This window comes from Triplophysa dalaica, chromosome 5 (genome assembly GCF_015846415.1).
Source record: "Triplophysa dalaica isolate WHDGS20190420 chromosome 5, ASM1584641v1, whole genome shotgun sequence".
Lineage (NCBI taxonomy): Eukaryota > Metazoa > Chordata > Actinopteri > Cypriniformes > Nemacheilidae > Triplophysa > Triplophysa dalaica.
The window spans coordinates 7,279,166-7,295,727 of NC_079546.1; the positions used below are offsets into that span (position 1 = coordinate 7,279,166).

Genomic DNA, 16,562 nt, shown 5'->3' on the forward strand with positions numbered 1-16,562 from the left:
TTGTAAAATGCTTCTTAATCTACACAGTTAAATTAGCAGTGTGAACAGACCGATCTCAATGTGCTGCAGTTAATTATAGTGATTGATCATTAGTGATAACACCTGCTGTCAATCACCAGAGTCACAGAGCAGAGTAAGCCGAACTCAACAATGCCCCACACTTTTCCTCCATGGATCTGTGATGAATAAGGGAACTGTATTGTATTCTAATTGATAGAAGTGTTTGAAATTTTGATTTGTTTTAGTAATTTGGTTGTTTTGAGTTCATTGTTTAAAAAATCGACTGATTTTTTCAGCGGCTGTTTCTTTATATTACAATGAGTGTTTACTTTGTCAATTAAAAACTTTTTACAACTTAAAAGTGTGTGTCTATAATTCTAGAGTTTACCTTAACATACATGCTAACAAAGAAGAACTCCCTTGTGCTGAACTGTATGACTTTATCAAGCCAGATGAAATAGATTCTAAATAAACATTAATGGTCAATGCTAGATTAAGGTTTGCATTCTGAGATTACATTATATGCTTGTGTGCTTGAAGGCTATATATCAACACTAGAACACCCCCCTTAGGCTAAATGACACAGTGACACACACCTGCCTACAATGTTTCTGCATGGAAGTAGATGTAGCTGCAGTGATTGGAGCATACGTTATAAAGAGTATAATCAATATCCAGCAATATGATGCAGAAGCACTCCATCCAGGGTGTATCCTGCCTTGATGCCCGATGACTCCTGAGATAGGCACAGGCTCCCCGTGACCCGAGGTAGTTCGGATAAGCGGTAGAAAATGGAACGGAATGGAATGGAATGACGCAGAAGCTGAACTTGAAGTCACCATTATGGTGATGGGTGTTTCCTGTGATAGGGTATTGAGACTGAAGATGTTTAATGTCTCCAGCAATCAAAATAATGCCAGGTAAAGTTGTTGTCAGATACAGAGAAGTCTGGAATTTGATAAATTGGAAAACAAGACATTACAAATTCCCATAGTACCTTTAGATGGTGCATAATAAATGCAATGTGAAATACAGTAACCCAGTATGGTTAAGATTCTCAGTTGATTCACCAAAGCAAGATAGCAAATCTTAATCTAAATATTTTGAAATGCAACAAAAACTAAAACCTCTCATTTACTTTAAATATTAAAGAACTCACCAACTGTTATGTCTGGCATACACTACAAGACTTTAAAAATCAGAATCGATTTTTTTTTAAATTAGACATCACACACTTGCAGAGTTTTTGAAAGTTTCAGATGGAAATGCAGTAATTTATCCAATATGCAGACTAGCACAGACTTTCTGCAACAAGTCCAGACTGAAGATTAGGGCATAACCTGAGCAACAGTCTTGTATTTTAGCTTTTTAACTGGACAAGCATAGATATGGCCACCCGGCATACAAATCTCAACAATGGTGACACTTGGTGTCAAATCCAACTGAAAAGATCATTGCCGCAATGCATGCTGGGTGCCAGCGCCTTCTTGTTTATTAGTTCAGTGCTAATGCCAAGCAAGATTTTGTTCTTTTCTGTACAAAACAAGACACATTTCATAAAAAGACCCTTTTAATTGAATAACATTTGAGCTTCAAAGTAGCATTTAGTTAATGGCAATTTTGCTATAAGGAACACTGGTTTTTGAATACACTCTTTTAGTGGTTATGGTCATTTGGACATTTGATACAATACTTGAATATATCAGTTTCATGCATCTAAACACATGACTGACATCTGAGAACCTGATTACCGACTCCAACCGCAGCATTGCCACCCTGCTGAAGACTGGCAGCGAGAGCAGCTCGGACCGCCTCATGGAAAAAAATTCCTCCTTCGTCTCCGAGATCTCTGATGAATATAAGTTGACTGAATCCCTCTTACAGTGAATCTCAACAAACACCTGTTCTTTTAATTTAATGGGTTGTCTGATTTTATCTAGTCAAAGAAATGTAAGTGTGTTTAGTTAGTGAAAAAGCAAACTTCTGCTCTGACTCTCTTCTTACAATTTCCTTAAAGCTGCCATCAGCACTTTGGCCAAGTTTGGGGCTCAGAATGATGACCTGTTGCCCAGCGTGTTGGTCCTGATGCAGAGGTAGGCCTTTACTGACAAAAAAATTATGTGTTAAAAAGCAGATCTCATTACACTTAGCATTAAACCAGTGAGGAGCTCATTAATTGACAGGTTCAAGAATACAGCATGTCTTTGTATCTGGTAGGTGTATGATGGACAGTGATGATGAGGTTAGAGACAGAGCCACGTTCTACGTGAATGTTCTCCTGCAGAAGCAGAAGGCCCTGAATGCCGGTTACATCTTAAATGGTAAGAGTTTTTTGCTGAAAAAGTTGCTCTGTGTGTTTTTCTGATTTAGTTGACATGTGACCTGGTTTTATGGTCATTTAAAAGGAGACATACACATACTGTAACTTTTTTTGCTTACCCAAAAAGAGTGTGGCATTACAATGAAGCCGTAAAACATAATAAAGTAAGATTTACAGTAATTTTATTGTTTAATACATATTGTTTCACAGAAGTATTCTTCAGTCTGTTGGTTCCCAGGTCTGTCTGTATCTGATCTCTCCACCAGTACACGCTAGAACCGTCCAAGAAAGGGTTTGACATGACGACGGTTCCCTTGGCAACCGCACCCATCACTGAGCAGAAAACAGGTAAAGATTTTTGTGAAAACCAAGTCAGCCTTATTAAATAAAAAACTCAGCATATTTTCATATTTGTATGTTCTTATGAAAGTGTTAACAGTATTTGTCCTGTTTGATGTTTATCTGTGATTAAAGATTAAATGTGATTAAAGTATATGTGATTAAACATTAAAACCTTCTCACTACAATCTCTCTGTGTCTCAAGACAGTTTGTGAAAACAAAATGAAAGTAATCGTTGGCCTGAAACACCTTGTTAACTAACTTGACCTCTTGTTGGTTCTGCATCAGAGAGATTTTTTAAATATTGTCCCACTTTAAATTGTGGAAAGATATCTTAGTGTGATTTTGTTTCTCTTGTGCCGTCAGTTGTGGGAAACGAATATTACAATGCAATACAACAGCTTGTTTATCAATAAAACAGAGCAAAGCAGGATGATGTGTTGGGTTTTTTCTTCAAAACAAAACAAGACACAATTCATAAACACACCATAAACAATAACATTTGAGCATCATAGTAAAAGTGAGTTATTGACAATTTAATCATTAATATTGATTCTAAATGAACTCTCTTTTTGATGTTTCTCATGGTCATTTAATACAATACTTCAATAATACACATGACATGAATGATAGCACAGAAAGAGGAGAAAAGACTTGGACAAACAGAGAGAGAGAGAGCTTCAGAGTCGGTCAATGAGCTGTCTGTCCAAAGGTTAATTATTAATAATTTTATAAAGCAATATATAAAGTAATGTAATTTAGTAGAGGGAAGATTCTCAAATATTTTCATCACATTAGATAACGGTAGGTGGCGGTATGGCACCTTTAACCTCACAAAACTGAAATCTAAAAGCTAAAGCGACCAAGTGACGTAGGGAAGCAGCAGTTCATATACTTTACCATTATAGTGTCATTTTAGTGATTTTGTAAGGGCCCTGATAAGCAGTGGAATATAAACCTTTTTTTGTTCAATGGCCCAAATAAACCAACTGATGAGGTAAGACGAAATCTTACATATATATTTGTCAACTTAATTGTCTAGGGTGATTTAGCTAGTACCTTAGTAGTATTGTTGGTTCTCAATTAAACGATGGTTTTCCGTTGGTATGTGCAGACTAATGGTCTGATACAAATAGATCCGACATATTTGCACAACTTTTCCCATCTTAAACTAAGCATAATACTTTGTTATGTCACATGTGTCATCAATGTAGACGCCCACATTGGTCGCTGAATTGTATGTCAACTACTCCGCCATATTGGACAGGGCAAGAATGGCCAGTAAACACATATGAGCTACTCTTCTTCCGGTTAAAAGCGAAATATCGTTTACTTTTCTCTTACGATTTTACTGGTTTATGATATATGTGGAGTAGTAGAAATGTTACAGTATTTTTCTCTCAGTAAAAGCTGCATCTCCCCGTTTACTTAGGGCAGTCTTGCCCTCCCTAATATGGCGGCGCCGTTGAATTCCACTAGCTGTACTGCCAGTTTATTTAATATAACATTTTAATGAGAAAAGCTGGTAATAAATTAGTAATATTGAACAGTACAGTCACAGCTTTACCTGTAATATCTTATAAATGAATACGAGTTAATTTACCCCGTAAACCATCACTGTTCACTTAAATAAACTTGAACATTTCGCAATTGAATTCTAATCTAATCATGACGAACTATACATCACTTTACAACTATTGTGTGTATATTCACCATTAAGGTCTAAGCCTCTGAAATGCACGATTTTTCAGTTTATTACGATATAGATTATGTAGAAACAGTCATTGATTTAAGATTAAAAAATGTTTTGTCAACAATAATCTGCCAAGTGTCTTTTAAAAAAAGCAGCTTTAGGACTGTATTCTAAAGCATTCATGAATTACAACCTTTTAAATTTGGAATGATTTTTTTATGTAAAAGAGATCAATAGTCTTTAATATCACATTAACCTGGATTAATAAATAGATTATAATAGATACTTGTATTCTTGCCAAGTATATACAAGTTTTCCCGTAGCTCAGTGGTAAGAGCATTGCTTTAACTATGAAAGGTTGTGGGTTTGATCCCATGGACTTGCACACACCTAAGTATAAATGTATAGGTTAATGCAATGTAAGTCACTTTGGATAAAAGCGTCTGCCAAATGCATAAATGTAAAATATTATACTAATGAGTGCATATACATTTTTCACTGCATTATACAATTAAGTATTTAAAACAAGAGACGAGAGCATACTATCTTTGGTCGACAAAAACTTATATACAGTCGGTAGATTTTAGGTAACATTACACAGATTTTAAAATAGTTAGTTCAAGCCCGGCTAGTCTGAATATTCTGATATATCTTATGTTGCAGGGTATGAAGAAAAATATCAAATTACCAGGAGAACTGTCTCAAATATGCACTGATCAATGGGTCTGGGGTTAGTGTCAAAGTGTTGAGCTGAACGTTCCAATTTGTTGCAGATGTGTGAAGAAAAAAAACACAATTACCAGGAGAACTGACCTTGGTGTGCAGGCCTCAGTGGATAAAGAGGTGAGCAGTGACACTGAATCTCTTGCTCCATTGTTCCAGCCAGCTGGTTTGAATGTTCTGACATGTCTTATCTTTTGCAGCACCACGAGGAGGATTCTGAGACCAGGGAGGTGGAGCCTGAGACCAGGGAGGTGGAGCCTGAGACCAGTAGCCTGAGACCAGGGAGGTGGAGCAACACAATTGAGAGGAGGTAAGTGGACTCAACGGTTGTTTTCGACTTCATGCGGCGCCACAAAAACTGATGAGTGGGTGACATCACATTACCTCGAGAGAGTCGACTGCATACCCTCTTGAAGAACTCTCATGGTACTATGATGCCATGCGCTTATCGGTCTGAGTGGTGCCGCATGAAGACTGCAGGGGGGGTGGTTTGTTAAAAAATAATTTTTGGACAAAAATATAATTTTTCAGGAAAAATATTGGGATCTGGCGCATAACGCCCTGTTCACACACTCCAGGATCTCGGGGAGCAACACGCCCTGGTGCTTCCCCCCTTGTGTGGGTACCCATTTATGCACGCCTGGGTCACCACCCTGCGTGTCACAGCTTCCGGTCAACCTGTGCAGGTCAGCCACCTGGCCTTGAACCCTGAACCTCGTGATTCTGCACCAGTGCTCATACCCCTGAGCCACTTGGTCCTGCACACTATGAGACAGTTCTCCTGGCGTATTCATCTTTCGTTTTATGTTTTAAATACATAAGAAATGTACATATGCATGGTCTTGAACCTTGAACTCTGTGATTCAGCATCAGTGCTCATACCCCTGAGCCACTTGGTCTTGTACACTTTGTGACACTTCACCTGGCGTATTCATCTTTCGCTTTACGTTTTCAATACATAAGAAATGTGCATGTGGATGGTCTTGAACCCTGAACCACCTGGTCAACTGTCAGTGCTCTTAGCGCTGAGCTACTGGGTTCTGCATGAGTGAGGAGTTTCTCCTGGTGTGTTCCTCTTTCGTTTTACGTTTTAAATACACAAGAAATGTGCATGTGCATGGTCTTGAACCCTGAACATTGTGACTCATCACCAGTGCTCATACCCCTGAGCCACTTGGTCCTGCACACTATGAGACAGTTCTCCTGGCGTATTCATCTTTCGCTTTACGTTTTCAATACATAAGAAATGTGCATGTGGATGGTCTTGAAACCTGAACCACCTGGTTAACTGACAGTGATCTTAGCGCTGAGCCACTTGGTTCTGCACGATTGAGGAGTTTCTCCTGGTGTGTTCATCTTTCGTTTTCAATACATAAGAAATGTGCATGTGCATGGTCTTGAATCCTGAACCTTGTGATTCAGCATCAGTGCTCATACCCCTGAGCCACTTGGTCTTGCACACTTGAGGTGTTTCTCCTAGCGTATTCATCTTTCCTTTTAAGTTTTAGGTATGTAGAAAAAACACACAAGTAAGTCAAACCGGGTCTTTAACACTGAACCACCAGGTCCACTGTCAGTGCTCTTACCACAGAGCTACTGGGTCCTGCTCTCTTTGCCTGTTCTCCTGATGTCTTCATCTTTCCTTTTAAGTTTTAGGTATGTAGAAAAAACACACAAGTAAGTCAAACCGGGTCTTGAACACTGAACCACCAGGTCCACTGTCAGTGCTCTTACCACAGAGCCACTGGGTCCTGCTCTCCTTTGCTTGTTCTCCTGATGTCTTCATCTTTCCTTTAATGTTTTAGATACATGGGAGAAATACAGAAGCATGCATAGTCTAACCTGGTCTTGAACACTGAAGATTTTTTTTTTAATTAGACATCGATCACTTGCAGTTTTTTTAAAGTTTCAAATGGAAACGCAGTAATTGATCAAATATGCAGACTGGCAGAAACTTTCTACAACAAGTCCAGACTGAAAATCTGGATAAAACATGAGCTACAGTCTTGTATTTTAGCCTTATACTGGACAAGCATAGATATGCCCACCCGGCATACATATCGCAACAATGGTGACACTTGGTGTCAAAATCCGATTTTAAAGATCCATGCCGCAATGCATGCTGGGTGCCAGCACCTTCTTGTTTATTAGTTCAGTGCTAACGCTAAGCAAGTTTTAGGTTTTTTTTCTATACAAAACAAGACACATTTAAGAAAAAGACCCTTTTAATTGAATAACATTTGAGCTTCTAAGTAACATTTAGTTAATGGCAATTTTGCTATAAGGAATACTGGTTTTTGAATACACTCTTTACGTGTTTCTTATGGTCATTTGGACGTTTGATACAATACTTGAATATATCAGTTTCATGCATTTAAACACATGACTGACAGCCGACATATGTGGAGGATATTTTCATCCTGAGCATCCTATTTCAGACAATATTCCAAACTTCTGATATCATCAGACCACTCTCACTGGTCTTGATATAAGGCAGTTGTTCAGAATGAGTTGATAAAGCTGAGATAAGAATTTATGAAGCCAGTGGGATCCTCCAGCTGTGGATAGTGACTGATATGCTCATCTAGAACCGATATTGTGGATCTTTGGACAAGCTTGCTGTTAAAAACAAACATAAGGATAAGTACATACAAATACAGTGGCCATAACGTGATACCTTTATTAATTGATCTACAGTACAAAAAAAAAATCAATTTTCACAAATAACAAACCCCATACAAATTAATTTTTAGTTTCTTTGAAATGTATTTCTTGTGTAGTTGTTAAAGGGCTTTAACCATTTTTAATAGAGTTATTTTAGCATAAAAATAAAGAACAAACAAGTTTACTTAGGTTCTTTCACAATAATAAACTAAGAACATCCATAAAACTGATCCCACCTTTAAGTAGATTCAGTGGCTCACATTTATGCGCTCTGAAACCATAGCAGGTGTTTAAAGGTTCAAGCCCTGCTTGCTTGCCTGCATATGTCAAGATGTGTGCCGGGAACTCTAACAACAGCATGATGAAACTAAGAGGTATGACACCTCATAAAGTGGTTCAGGTTCGCCCTGCTAGACTTTAAGTGCTTTGTAATATTGCTTATACAGACCAGATATTAAAATATATATATGTGTACCAAGTGACTAATCTTCAACTTGTAGGACCCAGTGGCTTAGTGGTATGAGCACTGATGGTGTTCCAGGCTTCAAACCCAGGACAGAAAGCTCAGTGTTTTATGATGTTTTTCTGTACTCCAGAATATGATAAGAAATATAATGTGTGGAGAGCACTGACAAGGCATCAGGATGTCCAGGTTATGAAAAAAGATAAACATGCCAGGAGATAAATGACAAGTTTGAGGGACCTGGTGGCTTATAGGAGGTGAGCAGCGACCCAGGGTTCAAAGCCAGGTGGCTGACCTGCCCATGTTGACCAGAGGGCGTAACGCAAGCTGGTCGGAGGCCTTTACCAGACCAAGAAAGGTTGGAGATGGAGCTGCAAGTGCTATCCAAGAAAGGAACCAGCAGTCTACCAGCCGAACGAGGAGGAAGACCCACACGTGAAGTCTGGAGGGCATGGCCAGATACCCACGTCTTGAAAAGGGGAAGACGTTGGAGTGTGTGAACAGGGGTTATGCACTAGACCCCAATATTTTTCACTCCAACAATAAACAAAACAACAGATACACCTTTCAAGATGCCTCATCAGCTTTTACTAATCACTCCACCTCCTTGTTGTCAGGCTTCCCATTCTGGCACTAATCCCTAATCCTGTGTATCAGTATTCTCATCCAGCTCCTGCTACTCAGCCTCCATCAGTCTTTGTCACTATCCACATGCAGGTCAACACATGGCCTCAAAGACCTCCTTATCTAGGAACCCTGAGCCACCAAGCCCAGAGCAAGTGCTTTTTACCTCTGAGCCACTGAACTCTGGATATTATAGACATCTTATCATCTACAGCACATAAAACACATGAAAACACAGCATGAAAACATGAAGTTCAGTGCCACTCTTTATACCTCAGAGCCATCGGGCCCTGCATAATGAAGATAGTTCTGGTACTTGTATCTTTTGGCATTCAGCACAAAGCTGCCCTAGCTTAGAGAAGTAAGAAAGTGTTGTTTCGGTGCAAGTAGTGATACTGTTATCAATATCCAAGATGCTTTAAGTGTTTTAAACTTTTAACCTTGCAAAGGAAAATCTAACTGCAAATCTCATAGTTAATAAGACACTTTAACAAAACCTTTGCTATCACAAAGGCTGAACTTTAGTCTAGCATACTTGAAAACACTGGTTCAAATCCATTTTTTTTAAATACTTACCTGTAAAGCTGGATAAACTGGGGGTGTGGATTAACTGGATCTAGTGGTCCATAAATCATGTGCACTACAATGTTAAAAAGACACAGTTATGAAATTCTTTATTAGCATTTGCTCAATACTGGAAGCATGTGGTGTGACTCCACTAAAAAGCAGGAACGCTTGCAAACAAATTTGCACAGAACAAACAGTGTAAAAGACTGCAGGGTATCTGGTCTTAATGTGAGCAATTAATAACATAGTGATTGACCATTATTGATTACACCTGATGTTAATAAGCAGAATGATGGTCACAGGGAGCTGAGCTCAACAGCGCCCCATGTTCCTATTGTTTAAATATGTGGTGATCTGCGGAACTGCAGTGTCCCCTAATTGGGAGGAGGAAAGTTTGATTCGTCTTACCGATTGGGCTCTTTTGTTCAAATGCCATTTCTATACAATATGCCAGGAGGTGCAGAAAAGGAGTGTTATATGTGTTACTGAAATTGATTTATTACAAAAAACTCAATTTTATGTGTTTGTTTATTAACTGACCCTAAGGCTAAATGACACAATGACAACCTCTGCTAAAAGTGTGTGTGTGTATGCATACAGATACAGCTGCAGTGGTAAGAATGTACAACTTTAACTTAAAGTGGTAACTCATGACCATTTTTTGAGAAAACATTTGTAAAATAGTTTTTTAAGAGTATTGTGCTGTTTTGTATTTTGCTAATAAACGTTGACCTAAAATTGAATTAATAATCTAGCAATAATATGATCCAAAATCTAAATTTAAAGTCACCATTATGGTGATATGGGATCCCTGTGATTGGGAACTTTGACTGGAAATACAACCCAATTAAAAATTTAACATGCATTTGTTTAGTGTTCTGAGCAATTAAACTAATATTAAAATTACTGCAAAAGAAAGCGAAGTTTGGAAGAGGCTGATCAATATAATAAAATGTAAATTCTTCTGATGTCTTCACATCACGCATGGACCAGATTTCCAGCTAACTTCGTTAAAACAGAAAAAGAACTTAAAAGTAACGAACATGAAACACATCAAAACACCCAAGATGATAAACCAAGAGCTTTCTTATTTAAAAGTGACAGGAAACCACAAACAACTACACAGAAAAGTATACACATGAGAATTTGGGCTGCAAACCATAACAATGGTGACAATTAATAATTGCAACTGCAAAACATGCCGCAATGCATGCTAGGTGCCAACAGCCTCAACTATATATTATGAATAAACGTATTCAGCTGATCTTTCTTAGCTGTCACCACTTGTCTTGACCATTTAGTAACTTGTTTTGCAATGTTCAGTGTTCATTTCATCTGAACATTTGGTTTATTGTCAACGCTGTTTATCAATAACACCATATCTATACATTGAGCATAACAGAAAAGACTGAAGACCTGAGCAAAACCCAATCTAGAATACTACAATACCCATGGAATACTTTTGGTCTGATTTACTTATTTCACAATCTTACACTTATTTTGTATGAACAGTTGGGCTCTTGTTGCTAATTGTTTTGATGAGATGAACACCTTATGAGCTGAACTTGCAAACTCAGAATAATCAGAATCTTTAGCAAATCAACTCTTGATAAGTGTCTCAATATGAAAAAAACATCTCCTCCTCATCAAATCCGTCACTTGTGATGACATTATCCGAGTCTGTTCTCAACCTATTAAAATGTTCTACTCTTCAGCACAATGGTAACATCACTGAACCGCTATTGAATACCAATAATACAAAATACAAAATATTGATAAGCTTCCTCCCTTTACATCTGAATTTCAAATGTACGGAACATTTCACTTTGACATCATATTCTTTATTCAGCCTTATGCAAATCACTGGGAATAAGAAATCACCTACAACTCCAGTCCTCAATCCCCTTCCAAAATGTTTATTACTATAAAACACCTGAAACAATTTATCAGCCACCACTTCCAGTGTATTCACCCAGTTAACACACTAATCAACTGATAAGTTGAATCTGGTGTTACAACCATCTTAAGAACTTCAACCACTTGTAATCACACATGTGCATATCATTGCAACAATAGTTGGACAACAACTCAATTAAGAAGCTACGGGCCACGTATATATAAAGGAAACAGCAAACAATATGATGGTGACTTCAAGTTTAGCAGAAATTACCATTTTTAAAGGGATAATAATGCAATAGATTAAATTGAAATGCTTTGTTTATGGAGCTCATCTTGTGAGAGGCTTTTTTCTGTTTAATATGAAGTCAATGTACTGCAGTGTCATAATTGTTGTGGTGTCTACTTGTATGATTTGTTTCTGCTCTTTGTTTTTTCTGTGATTCAACTTGTTAACAGCAGGGAAGGTTAACTTATGGTCACATAGCTGTCAGATCGTTACTCTCAGCTGATTGTAATTATTAGTTGATTAACCCCAACATTGCTTACACCTGGTGTGCCTTTTAAAGAACCCCTTTGAGGAGTCAGCACCATTAAACGAAGTAAAAAAAATAGCCTTGACATCCGAGCACTCTCGTTGTAAAAATATGATTGTAACAGAGACAGTTCATTTGTAGAGCTGTCATTACTTTCCACAGTTTATAATAAAAAAAATAAAACATTATGTCACTTTCATTTTTTGTGTGACATTTCCCCTAAACAGGGTGAGGAAGGTCCATCTTAAAATGGCAATAAAAACTTATTTCTAAGTACATACTGTTTGAGGATCAGGACGACCTCTAACCCAAACGTCAACACCTTTATGATGCCTTTAATTATGTGGATTTAAGTGACAAGAAATCTCTGTTCACTCCGTCATCTCTGTGGTAAATGGGGGGTTCCTAGAGAAGATTTCAACATCATCCGTATAATTCTGTTCTTCAGTATATGGTGAAGAGCTATCAGAGGACATAGGCAGCTTATGTTCCAAAGTAAATATACAATTAGTTATTTAATTGCCCAGGATATTATTATTAATTACTATTGAGAATCTGGCAAAATAATAACTCACAATTTAGTTGCGCATCATGTTGTGCTCCCTGCCCATTACATCCACAATGATAATAAACTAGAATAAATTAAATATTACATAGTGGAGAGGAAAAATGAGATGCTATGTATTGCTTAACGTGATAGTTCACCCAAAAATAAAAGTTCTGTCATTATTTACTATCCTTTTGTCATGTCAAACCTATATGACTTTATTTCGCAGAACACACATGACATAATATAAAGAAAGTTGGTAGCTTGCACCCAAACACTTGTATTGATTTTGTGCTCATACAATAGAAATGTTATACAGTGGATGCCGGTGCTGTCTGGTTACCAACTTTATTCAAAATATCCCATTGTGTGTTCTGCAAAAGATAGAAAGTCATACAGGTTTGAAAGTCATACATGTCTACTTACATACCATGACTGTTATACACATGCCTAAGTTTTTGGAAATATGCTATTACATTACAAGCTTACTCTGAGTTAATTTAGCCGGGTAATTCACTTAACTTGCTTTCTGGAATACTACCCAGAAGAGAAAATCTACATTGGTAGATGGACCATATCACATGTACTGTACACTAAGCAGTGTTAAAATAAGCATCCTTTTTTGTTGTGTATAAGAACACTTTTAAAACAATTAAACAATTAAAAACACAATGAAAATAAAAATCTGTTGTCTTTTATGTTATCTAACACACTCATTGTCTGCAGATGGGCTAAGCAGCTTATGGTGTGATTTACCAATGGATTAAGATACTTAGCCTTAATGGTGCTACAACCGTGGCCTAGATATTAAGTAAAGCAACTGAATCAGATGGTCTTGAATCGTGTTTGGTTAGACAGGGTGTAGCTCAGCTTTCCCAACAGTAGTTGTCAAAACTTCAAGACCACGTACAGCTGACTAAATGATGAATATACTCACAAGGTGTTGAAGTTGAGGTTAAAGCTCCCACCCATCTGTCTCTATGCTTCAGTCTCTGGTTAATGTACTGCAAGATACTGGGCAAGACACACAACAGATGTTTGTCGGTCCAGTGCAATATATAATATTATAGCACTTAAAAACCAGGCACATTCCCACAAGTCACATCTCCTGGACATTGTTTAAGTATCGTATTGGCCTTTTTACATAAGGATTGTCCTATGCAAAATATGGACCGCTTCAGACAATCCCTTAAATGGATAGTTCACAATAATTTAAGATTTTCCAGCCCTCTTGTCATTTCAAACCTGTATAACTTTTTTCTTCTGAAGAACACAAAAGAAGGTATTTTGAAAAATGTTAGTAACATAAAACTTTGGTCCACGTTGACTCAAACTGTGTCTATTCAATATACGTCAATGGGGACCAACAATTTTTGGATACCAACATTTTTCAAAATCTGATCTTTTGTGTTCTGCAGAAGAAAGTCATACATGTCTGAAATGAAAGTATGAATTTTTGTGAAAATAATGGGAGAATTTTCCTTTTCGTTTAAGAATTCTACAAACACACCAACGTAGACAACTGCGAACACGTTATGAGCATCACCTGTCCATGACCAGATTTCCATCATTAAAGCGAACGCCTGTCCACATGTCCCAGAAATCCGCTTCTGTTGGTTGGGTGTAAGGTCCAAAGACATCCCCTATTCTGTGAATTAGAGATGTAGCTCACAGACACAATTCTCCCTTATTTAAATTATACCTTCGAAAACAAACATTGCAATTGCAATTATCACTGGTAACACAACAAGGTTTCATCAAACATGCTATGTAAAATAAAACAAGTAGATGTATAAACATGTTCATATAGACTACTTACCCTCTAGAAAAAAACTGGAAGTTCATAAGCCGAGTAAGTAAGGGTGAAATAAAGCCAGAATCTTTTAGCAGCTGTAGATGACAAAAGATTGGACATATCACAATCACATTTATTTAAGGATGAAAATAAACATGTCTTACAAAGAGTAAACTCACCGTCTGAATGAATCGTGGGTAATGGGTTTCTGGGAATATTCCTTTGAAGATTAAAAACAAAAACAGGTCCTATGTAATATTCAGCTTCATTTCTTAATAAATCTTATAATCTCTTCAATTCTATTAACATTCATCTTTAAAAAAAAATCTACTGAGAAAAATAAGACGAAACATTATAGTACCTCCGTTTGAAAGGCAGAGGCTGTTAATGGTGATATGTCCGGTCCTGTTTCGGTCACTCCTGTGTGTTTAACTGTACGTGAGAACCGTCCAGATCATATTTACAGGATCATTAAACTGTGTTCATCTGTCCTAACTAAGAGTTCAGTAGTTCCATATAATATATTCTTGAATTGTGAGAGGTTAAATGATTCCAAGAGACATTAAACGATGCTCACCTGTACAGCAACTCAAGTGCTACAGTGTCTCCATAGTCATGTGATAGGATGTTGATCCTCTGCCCTGAAAGACCCAACTGAGCAACCAGGGCCTCCACCAAACTTGCCTGCTCAAAGATGGAGTAACGGTGTGGTCTCTGGAAAAAAATGTAACAATGAGAATAGATGTTTAGAGAAAACAGGAGGTAATGTCATGACATGCACTGGCTGCACATCTTTCATCTCACCGGTTTGTCTGAAAAACCGAAGCCCAGGAAGTCAAGGGCAATAACCCTGTTAAAGCGCTGAGTCAGAGAATCCCAGATCTATAAAACGAGAGAAAAAAGGTGAACAAACACATCATGAGAACATAATGAACAATGTCAAGTATCCAGACACTATCTGTTAATTTCTCTCAGACCGTATTATATTTAGTTAATGTAATGATTAGGTTTAATGTAATACAGTTTAGTTTGGCTCGGTGTTGTTCTCACCTTACACCAATCATAGCTGGAAGTAGGAAAGCCATGAAGCAACAGGACAACATCAGAGCTTCCCACAACACCAACCGACTCTATTAACAAATGTGAATACCAATAGTCCATTATTTGCAAGGAATAAAAAGAAAACAATCAACTGTTATTCTGAAATAATATTTACATTTTTTATATAATTGGACTCACATAAATCATTCTTTGTTGTGGCAATGCAACAATTGATGACAAGGAGTTCACCAAAAAAATCCAAAATACATTTAATAAAACCTTTGCATTACGGTGTATATCATTATTAAAGAGAAAACTATAAAATAAATACATTGCATGCTAAAATAATTTCTATAGGCTGTTCATCTTTATGATTAAATGGTGCTGACATGAGAAATAATCCAGGCAGAGAGAAAATACCTTTATAGAAGATGTCATGGTCTCTGAAGTTAATGGTGTTTCCGGAGGACCGCCAAGTGTTTAGTTCAGGTGAGAGCTGTGGAGGAGGAATGTGTAAATACACCGCGAGCAGAGGAATACACAACAGACCCACGTGTAGCCACCACTCCCTGCGCACGCGACGGGCTGATCCAGGTTCACTCTGCTGCAGAGAGTGAGAGAAAAACACACAAGACAACACAGCAGCATTACAATAAGGCTACAACAAAGGTATTAAATCCATAAAATAGTTTTTTACAGGAAAGTCTCCCGTCATGCTAGATTCCTGCGCTGTATCGCGTGTCTCGGTCGTGTTTGCTTGAGAAGCTGAACATGTGCTGCTGAGCCTCATTCAGAGTCGGTCAATGAGCTGTCACATACAGGATATGTACTTAAATAAGATTAATAAGTTACTGCCCAAATGTTGTGAGGCGATTGTTATCAAGCGTCATGTTGCCAAGGATCCAAAGGTCTCGGGATGGTAGCGAAGCCCGCTTGTGCCACCTAATGGAGTGGATGGCGAACTGACATTTTAAGTCAAAGAAAATCAGTTTGTGAAAAATCGCTGTGAAGATATTAACATATGTTATAAAACTATATACAAAGTAATGGACTTTAGTTGGGTCGAGAATCTCAAATCTATTAATGAAACCATACTACTTCACATTAGAATACGGTAGGTGGCGGTATGGCACCGTTAACCTCACAAAACTCAAACCCCCAAAAAACTGATCATGTGACGCAGCGACGCTGCCGTTAATATACTTGACCAATACTGAATTTAAACAGATGTACAATTTTGCTCGGGTCCTGGCAAGCAGTGGAATATAAACATATTTTGTCCAATGACCCAAAATAAACTAGCTGATGAGGTAAGACAAAATCTTATAATACTTTTCTTCTTGATTGTCTAGG

General features: G+C 37.6%; 1 protein-coding gene across 2 annotated transcripts; it reads right to left on the reverse strand.

Annotated features, from left to right (window-relative positions):
- Positions 1-7,283: 7,283 nt before the first annotated feature.
- On the reverse strand, positions 7,284-16,133 carry mest (mesoderm specific transcript). 2 transcript variants are annotated; one of them, XM_056747628.1, is made up of 12 exons: positions 15,907-16,133; positions 15,630-15,810; positions 15,219-15,298; positions 14,973-15,050; positions 14,746-14,882; positions 14,530-14,588; positions 14,348-14,388; positions 14,193-14,263; positions 13,920-14,021; positions 13,311-13,387; positions 9,404-9,467; positions 7,284-7,695 (listed from the first exon to the last, which is right to left on the reverse strand). In XM_056747628.1, the coding sequence occupies exons 1-12, from the start codon at positions 15,997-15,999 to the stop codon at positions 7,578-7,580; spliced, it is 1,101 nt and encodes a 366-aa protein (XP_056603606.1). In that variant the 5' UTR covers positions 16,000-16,133; the 3' UTR covers positions 7,284-7,577. The 2 variants fall into 2 exon arrangements, with proteins under 2 accessions (XP_056603606.1, XP_056603605.1); XM_056747627.1 differs by having other exon boundaries at positions 15,630-15,813; positions 15,907-16,017.
- Positions 16,134-16,562: the final 429 nt, after the last annotated feature.

Coding starts and splice junctions, on each gene's coding strand:
- mest (XM_056747627.1), bottom strand. CDS start 15,999: ATGAGGCTCAGCAGCACATGTTCAGCTTCTCAAGCAAACACGACCGAG. Junction 15,299..15,629: donor CCATGACATCTTCTATAAAG/GTATTTTCTCTC, acceptor ATTTGTTAATAG/AGTCGGTTGGTGTTGTGGGA. Junction 15,051..15,218: donor CCAGCTATGATTGGTGTAAG/GTGAGAACAACA, acceptor CTCGTTTTATAG/ATCTGGGATTCTCTGACTCA.